Raw genomic sequence first — 20334 nt, 5'->3', positions numbered from 1 at the left:
CAAGGCATCTATCGGGAGGGAGCAGGGACGAGTTTTGTGGGTCCCTGTTTTCCTGGAGATGCACCGGAGGGCTCTGTCCATGTATTGTTCTGGCCTCAAATAAGTCCATTTGCTAGAGAGGTCAGAGCTATTAGAGCATGATATAATACGGCCTAAGGACTTGCTCAAAGTTGTCTGTGTCAACGTTATAACAACAAAGTCCTCTTTATCATCTTGCCTGTTTTCAGTTAAGCTGGCCTTGGCGACAGTGCCATTGATTCTTCTGTTCCCGAGCACCCCACCCTGACCCTCGCAGACCTGCTCAGTCGTGTCCCTCCTGGGTGGGGCTGGCACTGTTGGCACAGTGCTGCTGGCACTGCTGACCTTGTGCTTGTGCCTGCCAACAGGAATGGAATATCCTGCTTAACTTGGGGAAGTCTCTCCTAGGGACTCTGGGCGGAGCTTGCCTCCGTGCCACCCTGGTTGAGGCTGAAGCTGGGGAGGTGGAGGGGGTGGATTAAGTGATTTGCGCTCAGTCACACCGCTAATTGGTAACGGAGCCAGGATGAGAGCCTTAGTCCACAGTACCCAGTCCCGCGCCCATCCTCAGCCGCCTCCCTCCCCCGCCTGCCGCTTCATGGGACACACTCTTTTCTAGACAACTGTAGACTTGTAGTGAGGGATTGTCTCATTTCAAGGTAATGCTTAGCCAGTCAGTGAATGTGGTTTGTGATTATTTTAGTCATGGTTTGGTCATGTTTGGTCTCCTTTATTAAGTTATTCCTGTACACGCCACGCAATTCTATAACTTTAGCAATTGGCATTTTAGACATTCCATGAATACATTTTCATTTTAATAAGTAAGCTCGGCGAAACTGTGATTGACTAGGAAGTTATTCATCCAGAAAATCATTGTGAACACTTTTGAAATGTGTGCTTGTGCCTCGTGTATGTTTGGTTATGATCATTTGTGCTCTTTGGGATTCACTTCCTGGGTTTGTGACAGGGCTCAGCAGCAGCCAGGCAGCCATCTTGCCATTTGCTTTCACTAAGAAACATGTTTCTTGAATTCTCTTGTTAGGTTCCAGTTATTTAGATGTTCGATCACCTTTCCTTTTTCAAGTTCCTGTTTCTCATATTTCTTCTCACATTTTCTATTTCTGTCTTTTGTGTATTCTGAAAGATTACTCAATGTTTTATCTGTCATTAGAAATCTTTTACTATCAGCCAATGTATGTAATGTGTAAGAGTTATTTCTGATTATTCCTTTTTCATTGCATCCTCTTCTTATTTTTATGACTGTGCCATGCCCGCTCAGAGAGTACTATTTAGAGGTGATTTTCTTTTTTTTTTTTTTTTTGTTTTTTACTTTTCCTGTTTCTCACATTATCCCTATTTCCTCTGGGACTAATTTTTATTTTCCTTTTGGTGATCCTGTTTATCCTGAATTTCTCTTCAACGATTTAGGCTTTCTTATATGTTTTATGATCCTTAGTCATCTATTCCAATATAAAAATGAGGCAATATTAGGTCTGACAAGGAGTTTTCAGCACATTGGGAGGACTTGTTGTCCGGCAAGCTTCATTCAACAACAGTGGATGCAAACATCATTACTCGGAGGAATCCCTCAGGGTCAGGTGTGCAAGGCTTTCCTCTTTGACACCCATGCCTTTGTTAGCTGCTCTGTGTCCTCAACAATTCTTTTATGTTCTGTAGGGAGAACACTTCTGTTGGGAGTGGGGTGTAGGAGCATGTCAGAGTTGACTTCTATAAACAAATCTTGGAATCCTTGAGCTTCAGCCCCATGAATCACTGCATCCTCCTTCACGCACGCACAGAGGATTTAAGTGGCACCATATCCATCCAGTATTGTTTTTCCACCAAATCTAGTAGTTATATTTGCCTTCTCTTTTCTCCCTATACCTCACATAATACACAAAGTACACTTATAGCACGTATATGTTGTTGGCACTATTCCAAGTGCTTTGCATATATTTACTCATTTAATCTTCACAACAAACTTATGAGAAAAATAGTTATCCCTACTTTACAGATGGGGAAACCGAGGCACAGAGTGGTTGAGGTTACACAGTAGGTGCAAAAGCTGGGATTCAGAGCCTGTCTGTGTTTTTAACCACCACTCTGTCCTGCCTATAATGGATTGATAAGACCCTCCATTTCTTGTACAGATCCTGAATCTGACCACCTATCACCACCTCTGCTCTTGAAAACCTTAGCAGAGGGTCCTCACCACTGATTATTTCATTTGGACTATGGTTCCCCTGCCTCTCTTCTCCCCTAGAGTCTGTTCTCCATGTGGCAGCTAGAGAAATCTTCCCAAAGTGCAGGTCGGATCGTGTCTGTCCCCTGATTAAAACACTCCAGTGGCTGCTGCTCATCTCGACCTGTTAAAGCACTTGTCCTTTTGATGACCAAAGGCCCTCTGTGGCCTGGCCAGCCCACCTCCTCTCAGCCCCTCTTCCTGACCTTTGAACCTGGTAAGCTGTCCTTGTCTTAGGGTCCTTGTATTTGCTCTTGCTACTCTTTCCCTGATCTTACCATGGCAGTCTTCTCATCAGTCAGATCCCAGCTCAGATGCTGGACCTTCACTCACACACTCTCGTGCACATTGACTTACTCTAGTTTTTGAAGTTCGTATCAGGACCTTACTTGTTTATGTATGTGTCTCTAGAACTAGCATCTAAGCTCCTTGAGGGCAGGGACTTCGTCTAGCTCGGTGTTGCACCCTTGGTGCCTGGAGGAGGGCCTGGCACTCGCTAGGCTGATGGGTATGTTGGGCTGAACAATGCCTCCCTCGGCTGCAGCCCCTCCCTACCACCCACCAGATGCAGTCACCGCTCGTCTGCGCGCTCTCAGTTTTCAACAGAAATGTGTTGAAATCTCTCGTCTACTGATAGTCCCTTCCCTGTTATAGTTGTTGAAGTGTTTGTTACACTTTAGTCATTTGTATGTCATTGTCAATATTTTTGTCACATCTGCAATCCCCCATATGTGATTAATGACCCTAATTTTTTCTTTAAACTATTTAAATTTATATAAAATAGAAACTTAATATCACAGTGTACATGGAAAAGAAAACCAACATTACTTGTCATAAATAGGTGACTATAAAAGTTAATATATACTAATTAAAATTTAAAATGCCATTTCACATATCACTTAAAATTGTCAAAACCTCAGTTTTATGCGCTGCTTTTCTATACTCTAGCAGTACTGGAGTGTTGATAAATATGTGCTCAGTTATAATCTTGTATTTGAAGCCTATCCTGACCCTATAATGGATCCCGGAGCAACAGCTGTGTCCGATTGTCACATCTCCTAAAGCCGGGGTAGCTGAGTCTGGTGTCTCCATGGCTTTAATGTACAGCATGTTTTGGTATTTGTCGGTATCCATTTTCAATGTTGATGTGCACAGGATAAGGAGTGTCCTTGGACCAGTTTGAACACCATTTGAAATTCTTCTCCTCATGCAGAACTGACTACATTGCACAGATGATGGACATTTCCTTATGTTTGAAACGACCATCCCGGATGGGGGACAGTAAAAGAATGAGGATGACTTCAAATTTCCAGTGGCTGTTATTAACAGTTCTTCTTCTATATTTAATGAATCAAGTAAACAGCCAGAAAAAAAGTAAGTGCATCAGAGTCAGAGAAAATGAACTGATTGCAATGTCATTACTGTTTTGATTAAGAAGCGATCTTGAGACTTTATTGAACCCTTCAGGTTGTGGTTAAAATCCATTTCTATGTCATTTTTTTTTTAATGTACTTCTAGTTTCTTTTAAAAGGGCCCGTAAAGGTAGATCTAAGTATTCTTTTCCCATAAAAGATTAAGGTATAACTTACATACAGTAAAATTCACCCTTTTAGGATAAAGTTCTCTGAGTTTTGACAGATGCATACAGGCATGTATCCACCTGCACAATCAAGATACAGACCAGTCCGTCATTCCAGAAAATGCCCCTGCTCCTCTGCTGTCAGCCTCCCATCCCCACCTCCAGCCAGCACTTGTCTATTTTCTGTCTGTAATTTTGCCTTTCAGAATGTCACATAAATGAAATCCAGATATCTGCTTTAAGAAATATATGATTTGTTTTCCTTTTATTTAAAAACATTAAGAATGTTTGTAGGTGTAATCTAGCTTACTCTATAAAGAACATTTTTATCCTTCTGCCTCTGAGTTTAGTTTTTATATTATTTCCATAATTAAAGAGATCTTCTCTTTTCCCCCCAAATTACTACTAAATAACTTTATTATGATTACTAATGATTTCTAATGTGTTTCTAATGTTTTTGTTTTCTGTCTTACATAAATAGCTTTATAATTCATTGCTGTAGTGAATAGCATACCAATCACATGCAAAAATTAAAGAAAAAACCTTTTTAATAGACATTTATATAGAGAATCTGAGATAGAATACCTTTTTCACACTCTAATTGCTTTTCCCCTCCCTCTCTCCCTCTTTTCCTTCCTTCCTTTTGTTCTCCCTCTTTCCCTCCCTCAAGTCCTCTCCTTTCTTTCTTTTCATTGTCTTTTTAGAATGACAGTTTTTCATTGTATAGTGCTTATGTATTCCATGATCTAATGTTATTTTATAGATGTGAGTAAATACTATTAGGACTGTAATCTTCTGAATTATTTGTTACTTTTCAGTTGTTTAGGCCTACACAAAATATATATTTTTCAGAGACTCATGTGAGTTTATTACTGTTTATGTGATGTGCTTCATAAAAATCTAAAGATTGGCTATGGGATTTCTGTGTAGGTGGCAGTCTGGTAACAAGCTGTGAAGCACTAGTAGTTAGGAGTGCTTAGAAGCTGTGTTTGTGGCATAGGAGATACATAGTTTTTACTTAAAGTCTTAGAGTTATTTTTTTTTTTTAATTTACCTTTTTGCAAATGGGGTCACTGGAGACTAAAATTCTCCCAGGCGCTCTCTTGGTCCCTTCACTGAATCCATATAGTCACTGCCTCTATTTATCTTAGTTGTCTGCAAGTGGAATTTTTGAGAGAGGGCCTAACCCCTAAGTGGTCTCGTGGTTGACCCACTTTCATCAGTTTACTCACTAGCTTTTTTAAACCAAAGCTACAAAAAGAAATATAAAACCAGTCACCTCCTGTGACTGCAGGTTCATCTCTGCATGAAGAACATGGGCCTTCTGCAGACACATATGCTTGTACTGATGGCTGGGGACGGTTTAACTTGTTGACTTTTACAGTGCAGTTAAATTAATAAGCATTTTGTGTGTGTGCGCGTGTGTATGTGTGTGTGTGTGTGTTTTGTTTCTCCTTCTCCAGGGACTCCTCGTGATTTGAAGTGTATAACTAACAATTTACAAGTGTGGGACTGTTCTTGGAGAGCACCCTCTGGAGCAGGCCATGGTGCTGCTTATGAAGTTTGCTTTGAAAACGGGTAATGGAAATACTTTGGTTAATTTATAGTTATAATCTAAAGGTTCTTTGTCTTTAATTTTAGAATATAAAGATTTTATTCTGGAAATTTTTAAAAGAAATTTTAAATCTTAGCTCTCTATTTTCTAAAAATCTGAATCTTACTTCAGTCAGGATGGAAACAAACCCTTCTCCTGGCCACAACTTTGATTCTTTTATCGTGTGAATGTTGAGTATGGGAAACACTTCTCATGGGCTGTGGATTCTGATCGTCTGTGGGGAAGTTTTACTGGTCTATCCTAAACCAGTGCCTACCTGTATCAATGAAGTTCAAGTTTTGACTCTGCCTAACAGAAAATGTCAGTAATAGACAGGCATTTACTGTCATGTAAAAGGTCTGCAGTAGGTGGTTCAAGGCCAACGTGGGTGCACATGGCCATGAGAGGCCCAGGTTCCTCTTTTTCATGCTACTCAGCCATCTAGAGTGTGTGATCTCATCGTTCAAGATGATGCTTCAGGAGTGGCTGTCACGTCTGCCTTCCAGAAAGCAGGAAGGAGATGGTTTTCTGTAGGAAGACTTCTCAGAAGTCCCGTACAACACCTCTGCTTACATCTCATTGGCAGAACTTAGTCCAGTGGCTAAACTTATCTGCATAAGAGGCTAGGTGGTGTGTTCTCATAGCTGATGGCAATGTACTCAGATAAACCTGGGGCAGTGTTACTAAGGAAAGGGGGGAAGTGGACATGAGGAGGCAAGTGGTAGGTTCCGTCACACTGCCTTACCCTCTCAGGTAATCTTGGAGTGGCTGCAAGTCCCGGAGCTTGGAGTGGAAGCCTTCGGGCTGTCTGCAAGCCAGAACACTCTCCTTGCTTCTCCCTAACCTCAGCGGGGCTCTGAGTTGTTTAGCAACGCCAGAGAAGTTCAGTGCAGAGCTCCAAGCGCCAGTGTGCTGATAAGTGGTCCTAATGTAAATTGACATAAATGTGGATTTAAATACACTCAGATTTTTTTCCCAGTCGGTGTACATTTGTTGAACATTAGTCTAAGTGTGATGGTAATTTATCAGCCAGGACGAGCTTGGTTTTATTGCAGAAAAACCCTCGAATCTTATGTCCTTATTTTCTGCAGTGAAAATAAAGGATTACTCCCGCTTGTGCTTTGTGTCTCTCTTGGGGTCAGCTGGCATCTCTGCCCCTTTTCCCTCCCTCAGGGCCACAGGCCAGGGGGCCCTCATCTCCCAGTGCACCAGGACGGGAGGGGAGCAGAGCCTGCCTGGCTTTTAGAGCCTTCCTGGCTTTTAGAAACTGTGACCTTCACTCATTTTCTCTACAAATAACATCACATGGCCATGCCTTGCTTCAGAGGAGCAGGGAAGTGCAATCCTCCTGTGAATCCAGAAGGGGAGAATCCGAAAAATCTGGTAAATAGCACTACTGACAACTGCAGGCCCGACAGAGAAGGAGTTATCCTGGCTCCAGGAGTGCACGAGAAGCAGATCATAACGATGCTGTGGATTAAGTGCTGATGCTAATTGTCTGTGATGGTCTGAGGCAGCGTTGACTGAGGAGTGTGAGGTCCATAGAGGCTGTCAGAAGCGTGGTGGTGGAGTAGGAATACTCAGTTTTCTCAGCAGAAATAGGACAGAAAGGCATTCCAACCTGAGAGAATATTGGGTACAATGGTATCAATGTATGAAAAAGCATGATTTAGAGAATTCGGGTGGTTTTGTGCTGCTGGCACGTAAAGAAACCTCACAGGTGAGGTTAGCCAACCCTTTCAAGTCCTCAGTCCTAAATTCACTTAGGAATGTGAAGAGGCCTGTGCAGGGCAGGGTGGTGATGCAGGAGGCACCCAAAGTCCTTTTGCTTGAATTAAATTTTATGGGAAATTAGAAATGTATGTGAATAACAAAGCGCGTAAACATGCCCTGTAAAGATACAGAGGGCCATGGAACCACAGGAGAAAAATTCACTTTTGTCTGAGAGGTAATGGGTGGTAACTAGAAGCACTTTGAAAGTGGAGCTGATGAGAACATGAGAATGTTTTGTACGAGCGACCCGTGAGGCAAGACAGAGGAGCAGACAAGCTGGTAGAAGTCTCAGTGATGGGGACCTGTAGTGGTCGGTCCAGGAGGGGGGTGTGGGGGGCAGGGTGTGTGCAAAGGCAGGGTTGGGCGGGGTTTGAAGGCCATGCTAAAGCCCTAAGTTTCTTGATAGACTCGTCTCTGCTTACTCTCTTGACTTTCTTGACAGTCTGGTTATTTTTCCTACCACCACATTGATGGACTTACCATTTACCTTGCTTTTTTGCAGTCTTAAAATGGGATATAACCTGTCATATTTTTGTATACAAAAGAACAAAGTATTTTCCAGTGGATTTTGTGTTAATCAAGTTTTTATGAAAATTGCGCTCAATTTTATCTGCTAATTAAAATTTGATTTCTTATATTGCAGGTCCCATTCTTGTTATCGATTGGAGAAAAATATTAAAATCCCAGCTCTTTTACCTGGTGATCATGAAATAACAATAAACCCTTTACATGATTTTGGAAATTTTATAAGTAAATTCACACTAAATGAAAAAAACGTTTGTAAGTATTTGAAAAGAAAATTGCTTTGAAAATAACTCAGAATGGTGCCTTTGTTAGTACTGTGCTGCTTTATATTTGACAGGAATTTACCATTCTTTTATATCTTTTGTTAAGCTAATATTCTCATTTACCCAGCGACCATACTTCCAATTGTGGAGCATAGCCAAGATCAAGATGGAAGCAAACTCTTCCTCTGGTCAATCAAATAGACGTCACACAAGTTAAGGTCCTTCCCACGGTTGGATTCTTTTCTCCTACCCCTCTACTTTGTTGATTCCTGCATGCCTTTCAGAATTCCTCAGCCATCCCTAGGAAATAGTCTTTGACCATCCCCTCCCAGAGGAGACCCCATTCCTTTCTAAACATTCCTTTAGGCAGTCTGTATTTCTCTTTTGTGGTATTTCTCACAATTGCATAAATAATTTATTATATAATTAGGTGCTTCCTGTGTGTTTCCTCTACAAGAAAATGGGTTCCCTGAGGGCAGAGACTTTGTCTTCTACACCTAGTGTCTAGTCCAGTGCCTTGCACATAGCAGGCATCTTTTATAGATGTGTTGACCGAATGCCTAGGACATATGCTACAAGCTGGGTGGAAGCATGAAATAAATCCAGGCTCTTGGAGATGGAAATTTTGCCATGCAATGAGACCTTAAAAACTCCAGTGGTCTTGACTCTCTTAATGGTGGCGTAAGCAGGTTTGTTGCCTCCTGACAACTATTATAGGATGGCATCATAATGATATTACAATGAGTCTTATAAGGATGACTTATTTTGAAGCAAGGGAAAGAAAATATAAACAACTTGGTGATCTCTCCAATTTTACAGACAAGGTGCATGTTTGGAGTGGTCTGTGTCTGAGATAGCACAGATTTTGAAAGGATAATAGCAAAGCATGCTGTCCAGGAACTTAGAACCGGTCTCATTTTCTGGCTGAAGTATTGTCTGGGTAAAGTGCTACTTAGGGCTGTTTTCAAGATAGAGAAGAGCCATGTTTGTTATTTTCTTTCTGTAGTTGTATGTGAGATACACGTGAGATTGTTTTGTGCATATCAGCCATGATCCCAATACCCAGGAAGAAATATTGTTAATACTTACATGTGTTCTCTATGTATGTGTGTGTGTGTGTGTATATATATAAACAGTAAAGTTTATATTACTTTATGATAAGCTTACCAGAAGATATATAGATAGATTTTCAAGTTATTATGTAAATAAATCTACATTATAGCTGCCTAGTATTCCATTGAATGGAGGTACCATAATTACTTTGTCATTGATTTTTTTTTAGCAAATTGTATTTTATTTTATTTTATTTTTAGCAAATTATATATTTTATTTAAAAATTTTTTTTTACTTATTATACTATTTTATTATAATCAATTACCACATCATTTTAAATAGAGGCCTTGTAAAATTGAACTAGATTGATGTCTTTTTTTTTTCAGTTATACATGTACATGTATCTATTCTTTTAAAAATTCTTTTCCCATTTAGGTTGTTACATAATATTGAGCAGAGTTCCCTGTGCTATACAGTAGGTCATCCTACTGTTGGTTATTCATTTAAAATACAGCAGTGTGTACACGTCAATTTCAAACTGGGGCGGGGCGGGAAGTTTTGGGGGGAAGGGATAGCTAGGGAGTTCGGGATTGTCATTGATTATTAACATTGAGATTTTTATTTCCAGTCTTTCAGCATTATTACCAATGCTTTAATGAACAATTTTTGCACATATATGTTGCTGAATTTGTGTGATGATTTTCTTAGGCTAAATTCCTAGAATTGGGAATGCTACATTAAAGACATCTGCTTTTTATGACTCTTGATGTCCGCTACCAGTTGTTCCCCCCACATTTTGAATCTTTTTGCATTCCCACAGACATCATATTAGAGCATGCCTGCTTGTCTGCATCCTTGCCAGGACTGGGTATTGTCTATCTCTTCTTAGTTTTGCGATTTCAATCTGATGGCCCCCAAATTATAGCGCTGTTGTTTTTATATTTCTGTGATTACTTTTTAAAATTATCAGTCATTTTTATTCTTTTCTGAACTATTTATGTCCTTTGTAAATTTTCTCTCATGTTGAAATTCATCTTTTTCCTCATTAGTTCACAAGAGCTTTCTGTATAGTATGGTTATCACTTCTGTCCTATTTGCTACAAATACTTTTCCAAGTTTAAAATTTAAACTTTGTGGTGTTTTTTTCATACCACCAATTTTCATTTTTATATAGTAGAATCTCTTGCTATTTTTCATCATGAGTTTTTGGTTTTGTTATCATGCTTAAATCTTTCATCCATCTGGAATTATTTTGTACTAAGGTATGAGGGAATCTAACTTAATTTTATTCCAGATTTTTAAAAATTTCCCCAGGACTCTGTCAGAGAGCCAATTTGTGCTGTCTGCTTTTTCAGTAGGGATTGAGAAGGTTCTGTCTGGGAAGCTACTTGAAGATAACAGTGTTAGAATTAGAAAGGCAAATCAGGACAGACTCTAGGTGACTTACTTGATTAATAGTTCACTGTTTTTGCATAGCATGTAATTTGTTGACAGCATTTTTAATAATAATGGGCCTCATTGTGATTTGAATATTAGATTAACAGTATCCTAACATTAAGATATTACTACTGCTACTCAAATAAGAAAAATACTGATAAGAAAATGAAAAGCAAATTAGATGAATATAAGAGAAGGAGGTGGGTCCATCAGCAAACCTTTGAACACCTGTCATATGCAAGAGATGCTGTGAAATGATAGTGGAGCTGTGCATTAGAAGATTTGGGTTCTTTGGCAGTTTGCTACTAAATAAAAGTATGAGAAATTAAGTTTTCTCCAAATCTTAAGATGCTTTCAAAAGTATACATATAAAGCAAAGAAGATGTTTAACACATATACATATATCTAATAAGCTTTTTTTAAATTTTATTTATTTTTGGCTGTGTTGGGTCTTTGTTGCTGCACGTGGGCTTTCTCTAGTTGAGGCAAGCGGGGGCTACTCTTCGTTGCGGTGCGTGGGCTTCTCTTGTTGTGGAGCACGGGCTGTAGGTGCGCGGGCTTCAGTAGTTGCAGCATGCGGGCTCAGTAGTTGCGGCACGCAGGCTTCTAGGGCACGCGGACTTCAGTAGTTGTGACGCACAGTCTCAGTAGTTGTGGCTTATGGACTCTAGAGCGCAGGCTCAGTAGTTGTGGTGCACGGGCTTAGTTGCTCCGCAGCATGTGGGATCTTCCCAGACCAGAGATCGAACCTATGTTCTTAACTACTGTGCCACTGGGAAAGTCCCCTCTAATCTTCTCATTGACAAGGGCAAGCACAAAAATAAGTCTTTGTAAGATTTTTAATCTCTAAGTTTCTTAAAATAACCTAAAAATTTGGATCTGTATGAGGCAGAAAAAATAACGTGGATCCTATAAAAGAGCTGGGAAAGCTCCCATCTTCTGATGTTCTAAGGCAGAAGGGGCATGGAGGTTATGGGTAAAGATAAACCAGCTTTATTTAAAAAATAAACAAGACTGATGAAATTTTCTCTAGCTGAAAAGTTTCTAGTTTCTATAAAGAAGCTAACATTGTCCTCAAGCGTATTTTAGCTGGAGAAAAATGCAGATGACAGTTCGTGGGAGCTTAGGGGAACTTCCCTGGTATACAATGAAGAAGTATACTATGAAGTCGTGAAAAAACTGTGTTTAATCTTTTCATTTGTAATTATGGCTGTTACTGTCTTTAGCTTGAAATATTAGATATGACTTGGGTTTTGAAGAATAGCCCACTGCTATTTAGATAAAATGTTAATTATGTGTACTTTTCAGGGAGGGAAGCATTTTAATAGATGAGTGTTGCCTTAATAAAGTACTCTCATGTTTCATAATTTTAAGTTACTACGTTGTGTCATCTTGGAACATTTGAAGGATCCGTGTTCTTGGCAGCCTCTGCTCTGTGTGGTTGCCCTGCCACCTTGAACTTGTCCCTCCTGGCACTGAATCAGCTTGTTACTCCTCATTTGTTCCTTCTTTTTTAAAAGCAGTTTCCCACTTAAACTTCTCGTGTAAAGCACCCTCCACTGTCCTTATGTAGCTGTGTAACTGTTGACTGCTGCATATTTTAGGCTTTAATCCACATGTTCTATTTCCTGTGCGGCCCTAAACATTTTACATAAATCCAGTGTAGAGCACTGTGGTCAGTACATTTTAAGTAAGTTTAGTAAAAACTTATTTTTAAGTTCCAAGACTAATTTATATTATATATAATTTATATTATATTAGTCTGCTTTGCCATTTTTGTTCTTCAGCGCATTCAGCCACCCTCTCTCTGTTAGCTCCCGCAGTTGTGCTGGAAGTGACTTTACTTAATGGTCCTTGAACTTCCTGGGGCAGCACTAGGATAGATACAGGGCCGAGAGGCTGTGGCTCTGGATTTCTTTTAGCTTCCCTTCACCTTACTGTCATTTGAGGAGAGCACAGGCAAGAAAGAGCCCTTCATAAGGGCTCCATAAAGCAGAGCAGGCTATACCTGTGTGCTTCCCACTGATCCCCACATTTTTCATCACTATACTCACTCCTTACAGGTAGGAAGACTCGAAGATTTTGAAGAATACCTTACTCTTTCGGCTACCTTTTTGTTTTTTTTTTTAAGTTTACCAGTTTCTCCCTGTGAGAGACTCTATCCTTGAGCATGGTTTTTCTCTTTACCTTTTGTACTACAGCTTCACAGCCTACTGCCCTGCCAGCCTTCTTTCTCAGGAATTGACGGTACCCTCACCAGCATCAGTGGTCTTTTCTCAGCCTTCCTCTCTGAACTCTGTTTTCTTGGGCCTGGACGACAACCCATTTCTTTTGATCTCAGTGATCCCAGATTTTCTCTGGTTTCCTTTTGCTTCTACGTCATTCCCTCTCGGGATTCTTGCTGGGGTCTCTGGCTCCTTGAAGGTGTGACTGTGTCACTAGCTGTCAAACAAGCTTCGGCTGTTTTGTGTCAGTGTGTTATGTTCATTTCTTGAGCTGCACTCAGCGAGTTCCTCTTGAGTCTGTGTGCATGCTCTGATTGGTCCCCGTTCTCACTTACTGTCTGCACCTCCCCCGTCCATTGATGGTCTTTTTTTACCCAACACTTAGTCATCCATGGCCAGACTCCCACATCTCTTCACAATTGTCCCTGATACCTTTTGCCTTTCTTCCTGCTTTCTGGGCTAGTGACTTGAAGAAATCTTAGGTGTTTTCATGTCTTGTTATTACTAATCCTTCATTTCTTTGATCCAGTCATTTCTTTGAAATGCCCATTAGATTTTGTCCTTTCTTTTCCATATATGGCATCCTGAGCCACATCCTTATTACTATAGCCAGGCTTTCTCCAGCTGTCTCCTGCTGGATCACCTTATCTCTTTCTCAGTCACCTGCAGATCTGTTGCACACCACTGCAAACTAGCCTTTCTGAAGGACTTCCCAGATCCTGCCAAGTACTTCTTAGAACCTTGTTGGCTTCCTCAACTCAATGCTTTGGTCACTACCACGGTCTTGCTGCTGTTTACTGCTGCCTATGCCAGTAGTAGCTCATTGCATCCTCAAGTGGTAGCTTTCCCTAGCATGCAGGCTGTGACTGGAGATGAATGGGGAAGGGTGCAGAGAAAACAGATGGAAAGGTTTACCAAGGCCAGCTCTCCATAATCTATACAAAGGGAGCTTTTTTACTTCTCTCCAATGTTGTCTGCTTGGGGATTTCAGACCCAATGACACTGGAGTGTTGTGGGAACTCAGTTGCTGTTTGTATTAGAAGATGTATTATGGATTTGAAACAGCGGGCTGGTAAATAATTTTCTCAGATTTGGCTGATGAACACCTGGGAGCTGCTTATACAAATAAATACATATATTTATTCTCTTTTTTCAGTAGTAGGTACAAGAATTTACTTTAATCCTTAATTGTTTTTTGATCAAGAAGTAGAGTTTAAAATTAGTTGATTAATGGGATTATAATATGAAAAATATTTACTTATTTGACTAAGTTTTATCTTTTGTTTCCTTTTTTTAAGCCTTAATTCCAGATGCTCCAGAGATCTTGGATTTGTCTGCTGATTTCTCAACTTCTGCATTACACCTAAAGTGGAATGACAAGGGTTCTGTTTTTCCACATCACTCAAATGTCATCTGGGAAATCAAAGTTCTACGTAAAAAGAATATGGAAATCGTAAAATTAGTAAGTTTGAACAAAAATAGTTTTTTTCCTGTGTCATTGAAGAAACTGAATACTTTTTTTAAATTTTAAAGTGGCAACAGTGAACCTTTAGATTATTAAAGAAGTAAATCAGATATCCTTTGGGGGTTCATTAAAAACTGTATGCTATGCCTAAAAAAATCACTAAATTAATGAAATAATGTGTAACCATTATAGGAAGTTTAGGAAATTAAGGGAGGATTAATCCATGATTCTGCCACTTGAACATAGTAAACAATATCTTTGTGTATTCCTGTCTAACCTTTTTTATATGCATGTTTTTACATAAATGAAATTAAAAATATACATATAATTTAATTTACATATTACTATAAATTATCTAACATTATAGACATAAAAATAAATGTTTTGCAACATATTTAGCCATAGTAATTATTGAGAAATCTATAAGTATAAATCTATAAGTTTGTATAAATCTATAAGTTTGAATAAATCTGTAAGTTTGAATTTATCTGAATCCAAAATAACATTCTTATATTTAATAGTACATGGTTTTTTTTCCTCTAATTTTTAAAATCTTGTTTATGAATAGTTTCCTAATGATCCATCTTTAGTTTGTTATTAATCTAAGGAATAGTGAGAAATAGCAGTGAAAAGTATTGACAGCTAGTACATGGGAATTCCCTCTTTCATCCTTTTACTCTTTTCCTCTTTAATGCACTTGAAATATGCCTAGTTGTAGACTTAAGAATTAGAAGACCATGATTTTACAGTTTATTTGCCTAAGTACATAGATAAAATAGTAAAGATAATAAATAGGATTATTCTGTATTTCATAGTCACTGTATTATTTTTCCTTTTTGACAACCTATGTATTACATCCTGAAACAATAGCGGCCATAATTGTAGTTATCTTGTATCCAGTGCTTCTGGCATTCCCCTTCCCGGCACTATTGTGAAAGCTCTCTATATGTTAATAGTTTGCATCTTCACAACAGGCCCCTGGGGGAGGCTCTATTAGCATCACCCCCATTTTACAGATGAAGATACAGAGTCACAGGAAGACATTAAGTGGAGGAACCAGGAATCAAACCCAGACAGTTGATTCCAGAATCTGTGCTCTTCCTTAACCAGTACGATCTGTATTGTATTACATAATCAGTATACTTATTTTCATCTAAGATGCCCTCCCTTTCCTTTTCACCTATACAAATTGAATACACATTTCAAGACCCAGGTCAAATCCTATCCCTTATTTTAAAGCCCATTCTAATTACCTCAGTGTAAAAATGCTCTCTCTTTTCTTGAGTTTTAATGGCAATTCTTGTGTGTCAGTCTGATTTGCAGCTAACTTTGATATAGCTCTACCATTGTTGTCTTAAAACTATTACTTATTTAAAATTGTATTGTGTAGCTTTTTTTATGGCCTAACATTTTTCTTATTTGTAAAGTGGTGCTAATATTTGCTGTAGTAAATGATATGATATTTGTAAAGCTACTAAACAGCTATTAGTTGTTATTAATTCCTTTGGGAGCTAGATGGTTTGTTTGTTTTTTTAACTGACTTAGGGATGCTGGAGTAAGAGGGATACTCTTTGACATGTAAGTGAAATCAAACATAAATGAACGGAAATATTATCCTAAGGTCATGTAACTCATTGCCAGAAGATGCGTAACAAGACAGCAATGGCAAGATAGTAATTCCCTACTTTCTGGAATATGATCTTTGGAGAAAAATCTTTCTGTGGGGAAAAATAGCAAGAGGCAAGAAAAATAGAGCTAGAACAAATTAATTTTAAAAAGTTACTCCTGTCCATAGTAAATATGACATTTTTATTTATAATTATATTATTAGTATTAGTATTTAAGGTAGAATTGCTTATAATTAGTCATTTTATGACAGGTTATAATGCTATTATTTTGTAATAGCTTAAAGATCATTAAAGATCATGAAACACTATAAATGTGAGTTTCATTTATAAGTTTCATTTATAGTGTTTCATTTATAACTTGACATTTTCTGCCTGCAGCCTCACAAACAGCTGTGGAAGCTTTGCACTGTGCAAGCCAGGATGTGAATGATGCCTGGGAGTTATGCAGCCCTCTCTCCTCCTCTCATTTTTCTCTCTTGTAAACAATGAATTCTTTTAGCTGATTCTTTTATTATTTGTCTCCATTTTTCCAGATAGCACGCTTATGTTGCTCTTATTATTATTATTATTATTTTAGTTTTTTGAGCAATGTTTTATTAACTTCCCACAATGGAAAATGAGAATTTAGTCCTGTCTCACTTCCCAGCCCAGGGACACGCACTCGCATGTATGTGCACTCACATGCGTGTGCACGCACGCGCGTGCTCTCTCTCTCTCTCTCTCCACTTCTTATTTTTTTCCAATATCATTATGTTATAATTTTTGGTAGACCATTATTCATTATTTGGATTACAGTTATGTAAACACTATTTATAACTGAACCAAGTAGTGTTTACTATTCTTACTTTTCCTTTTTTTTGTACATCTTCTTGTATTGTCTTGTACTTTTAGTTTTTATTTGTCTGCTTCATTAATTCAATCCTAAATTCTTTCTAGGTTGTGTGAATCTGTCTAAATGTTCAAACAAACATCAGTTTTGTCTTTGTGAATACATCTCTCTGAGGGCCTTCTGACTTACTTCCTGACCCTTTTCATATAAGAGCTCATGTGGATGCTGCCAATATTTGTATAGCACAAAGTGTGGCAAATAGCTGAGTATTCTGAGGTTTCTCAGGAGCTCCAGCAGCCTCCACTCCCAGTAGCCAACCCTTGGTTTGAAGAGATTAATACCTGGGTATACCTGTAACCCATTCAAGACAAACCTCTATGTTTTTCAGCACATTTGTTAGGAAGCTATGGTTCATCCTCATCCAGAGGATTCCTTTTATATTTGTCTTATGATGGATCCTCTTTTTCCTGAATTCCTTGTTTCCTCATTTTGGTGGAAGCATAAATTCTAGTAGTTATTTGCTATTTTTTGTAGATACTCTCTGCTAACTGCAGTGGTAGCTTACAGATATATTTTATTTTAAAAAATTTAAATCAGTTGCCAGGAAAATTTAAGACTGTCAATTCCGAATATTGAGAAGATTCAGAAGGATTGGAACTTTCATACCCTTCTGGTGGGAATGTAAAATGCTACTTGATGAATACATTGAGATACTACATTTCTGAAGATGTCTTTATTCTGCATTCACTCATGATTGCTAGTTTAGCTGGGTAAAAGATCCTAGGTTGGGAAATTTTCTCAAGATTTTGAAGGCATTGTTCCATTTGCTTCTCATTGTGGATCTATCTTCATCTGTTGTGCTGGACACTCATTAGGCCCCTTTCAGTCTGAAAACACATGCCTGTCAGCTTGGGAAATTTTCTTATTTTATGTCTTTGATTTCCTCATCTCTGTTTTCTCCTTTTTTTCTTAGAACTTCTGTTCTTTACAAATTGTACCTTTCTGACCTTTCCTCTAAATATCTTATCATTCTTACATTCCATCAGTATTTTGCTCTATTTTCTGAGCAATTTTTCCTAAACTTTATCTTGCACTTTTGAATTTCTATTAATATACGTTTTAATATACAAGAGATCCCTTTTCTCTTCTTAGTCCTTTTTTTAAAAAATTTATCATGTTCTTGTTTCATGGATGCAATATCTCTTCTTATCTTTGAGGATATCAGTGATTGAAAATTTTTTTTCTTTCTGTGCATTCTGTTTTTTCACATTGCTTTTTTTTATTTTGATCTTTGACTTTCACATTAGAACTTTTTCTCCACTTTCTGGTCATCCTGGTTGCTGCTCATATTTAAGTGAGTGGTTCTTGGATAATAAAACAAGTCTAATTGGAACTTTTGTTTGCCTGGGTGGGACTTGTTGACTGGGACATCATTGTATGTGATTAGGATGGGCTGTCAAGCTGGAAAAATCTTAATATTATTTTAGGTTTTTATCTTGACCTGTTCATATGCTCCTTAGAAAAGTTTGTTTAGACTCTTACCTGGTGAGTATGTACTTGGCCATCAGTATCCTGGGGGCTGAGTAGGGAAGAAGGCAGGAGTGCCCCAGCCTTTAGAATGCATAGTTAGTTACCATTGCCCATCTGCTTTCCAGTGTCCAGCATCTTACCAGTGTTGTTTCTTCAATTTTTTGCCCTTGTGCATCTGTGCCTTTTTTTAAAAAAAAATCTTGTACTTTTGTCCTAGAGGAATTTCATGAAGTAAAGAGAAGGAAGTACATTTATTTAATCTGTTGTCTTTAACCAGAAGTCCCAAGGTCTCTTTTAGTATATCCTCATATATTTGGTTGAAATCTTGCCCATTTTCCACAATTGAAATTAAGCTTTCTATATTATTATAAGTTGCATATTTAAAAATAAAAGTTGAAATATATGACACTTATATAAAAAAAAATCCAGTCTAAAATAATAGTTTATTTTGTTGAAATGCTCTCCTCTCTTTGACTTTAACCCTTGGAGATAAAAAAGCATTAACTGTTTTTTCTCCATGAAAAATGGGACCATTTTAGGCAATGGTGTATTTTCTTGTGAACTGTATTGAATGTTTTGAAATATTAACATCTTGTGTAATAATGAAGTAGGCCCTAAAGTTGAAGAAGTAAACATAAATGAATCATAATTATTGTTACTACAACTCTCTTTTTATGCCTTATAGAAAACAGATAGTTTTACAAAAGAACTAAAGCTTTGATTTACTTAGCTGGTAATTGTATACAGTCTGTTGTGTTTTTTTAACCCTAAAGGAAAGCAGGACATAGTACTTGGAAATAGAATTTTGTGTTTGTGTTCATTCTGTAGGTGACCCACAACACAACTCTGAATGGCAGAGATACAGTTCATCACTGGAGCTGGATCTCAGACATGCCCTTGGAGTGCGCCACTCACTATGTGGGAATTAGATGCTACATTGATGATCCTCAGTTCTCTGGTCGTAAAGAGTGGAGCGACTGGAGCCCTCTGAAGAACGTCTCTTGTAAGTGCATATTTAAAGAATTTTCGTTTCAGATGAATTAGATTAGTCTTGCTTAAGGGTAGGGTTTAGCTCACGGTTTTAGTTCTCTGAACCCCGTTTGGATGCATGAGGGTCACCTGGGGATCTTCCAAGTCTTCCACCCCAGAACATTTTGATTCAAAAACTCTGAGATAGGCTTCAAGAATCTGTATTTTTAAAGAACATACTGAGTGATTGGATAAACATCCAGGTTTAAAAATCACTTCGAATAGACATTGGAAGAACATTTAAAAATTTTATGTAGGCGGTAATGAGACCAAGTCCATATTTTTAAAATATAGCTCCCAATTTCTTGCCCATAGAGCAGACCGCTGTGAGCTGCAGTTACTGCAGAGAACATGGGAATCCGCAAGTATAGGACTTGCCTGGCAGTCCAGTGGTTAAGACTCCGAGCTTGCAATGAAGGGGGCGCAAGTTCGATCCCTGGTCGGGGAGCTAAGATCCCGCATGCCATGTGGCGTGGACAAAAAAATAAAATAAAATTAACAGTGTGAATCTGCAGGTATATCAAAAATCATCTGTACATTGAATAAAATTCATATGCAGATATAATGTTGGCAGTGTGAGAGAGGGCCTAGAAAATTGTTGACGATAAAGTAAAGGGCTTTAAAAGGCTGGTAATCATTGTAGATTATTCACTCTAGTGACAATGTGGAGAAATGGATCAGAGAGAGGAAGGACTGGAAGCAGGCAGATTAATAAGGAGAATCTTGTAGTTCAGCAAAAGACAGTGAAGGTATAAAATAGGACACCTGGGTTTAGAAATGAAAAGAGGGAAGAAGTATAAAAACACTGAAGAGACCGAATTAGAATTAGTGCCTATGCTTTTGGTAGGGGAGAAATAGAGCCGAAGATGACTATTAGTTTGGGCAGCTGGGTAGCTGGTGATGCTGTCCAATGAGACAGAAACTATATGAACAAACTAGGTGGGAAAGATAAATTTCAATTTTAATGTGTTGAGCTTGAGGTAGCTGTGAAGTGCCTGGGAGCAATTTCTCATTGTCAGTTGGGAATACAAATTCGGCATCCAGGTGATTAGTTCGAACTGGAGATATACAGTTGACCCTTGAACAACTGGGGGTTAGGGGCTCCGACCCTCCATGTATTGGAAAATCCACACATAATTTATAG

At 38.5% G+C, this 20334-nt stretch overlaps 1 protein-coding gene across 3 annotated transcripts in view; it reads left to right on the top strand.

The window, feature by feature from the left end:
* The window catches only part of LIFR (LIF receptor subunit alpha), an 88925-nt gene that overhangs the window by 29543 nt on the left and 39048 nt on the right, over positions 1 to 20334 (top strand). For all 3 annotated transcript variants that reach the window (XM_061189195.1, XM_061189196.1, XM_061189198.1), the window contains exons 2-6: positions 3474 to 3634; positions 5303 to 5417; positions 7850 to 7986; positions 14008 to 14171; positions 18990 to 19164. In XM_061189195.1, the coding sequence (XP_061045178.1) occupies positions 3493 to 3634; positions 5303 to 5417; positions 7850 to 7986; positions 14008 to 14171; positions 18990 to 19164 (733 nt within the window). In that variant the 5' untranslated portion in view covers positions 3474 to 3492. The remainder of the gene's footprint in view (positions 1 to 3473; positions 3635 to 5302; positions 5418 to 7849; positions 7987 to 14007; positions 14172 to 18989; positions 19165 to 20334) is intronic.

The sequence above is a fragment of the Eubalaena glacialis genome, chromosome 4, assembly GCF_028564815.1.
Source record: "Eubalaena glacialis isolate mEubGla1 chromosome 4, mEubGla1.1.hap2.+ XY, whole genome shotgun sequence".
Lineage (NCBI taxonomy): Eukaryota > Metazoa > Chordata > Mammalia > Artiodactyla > Balaenidae > Eubalaena > Eubalaena glacialis.
Note: the sequence above shows the minus strand (reverse complement) of the source record. Positions and strands in the feature narration are given on the sequence as shown.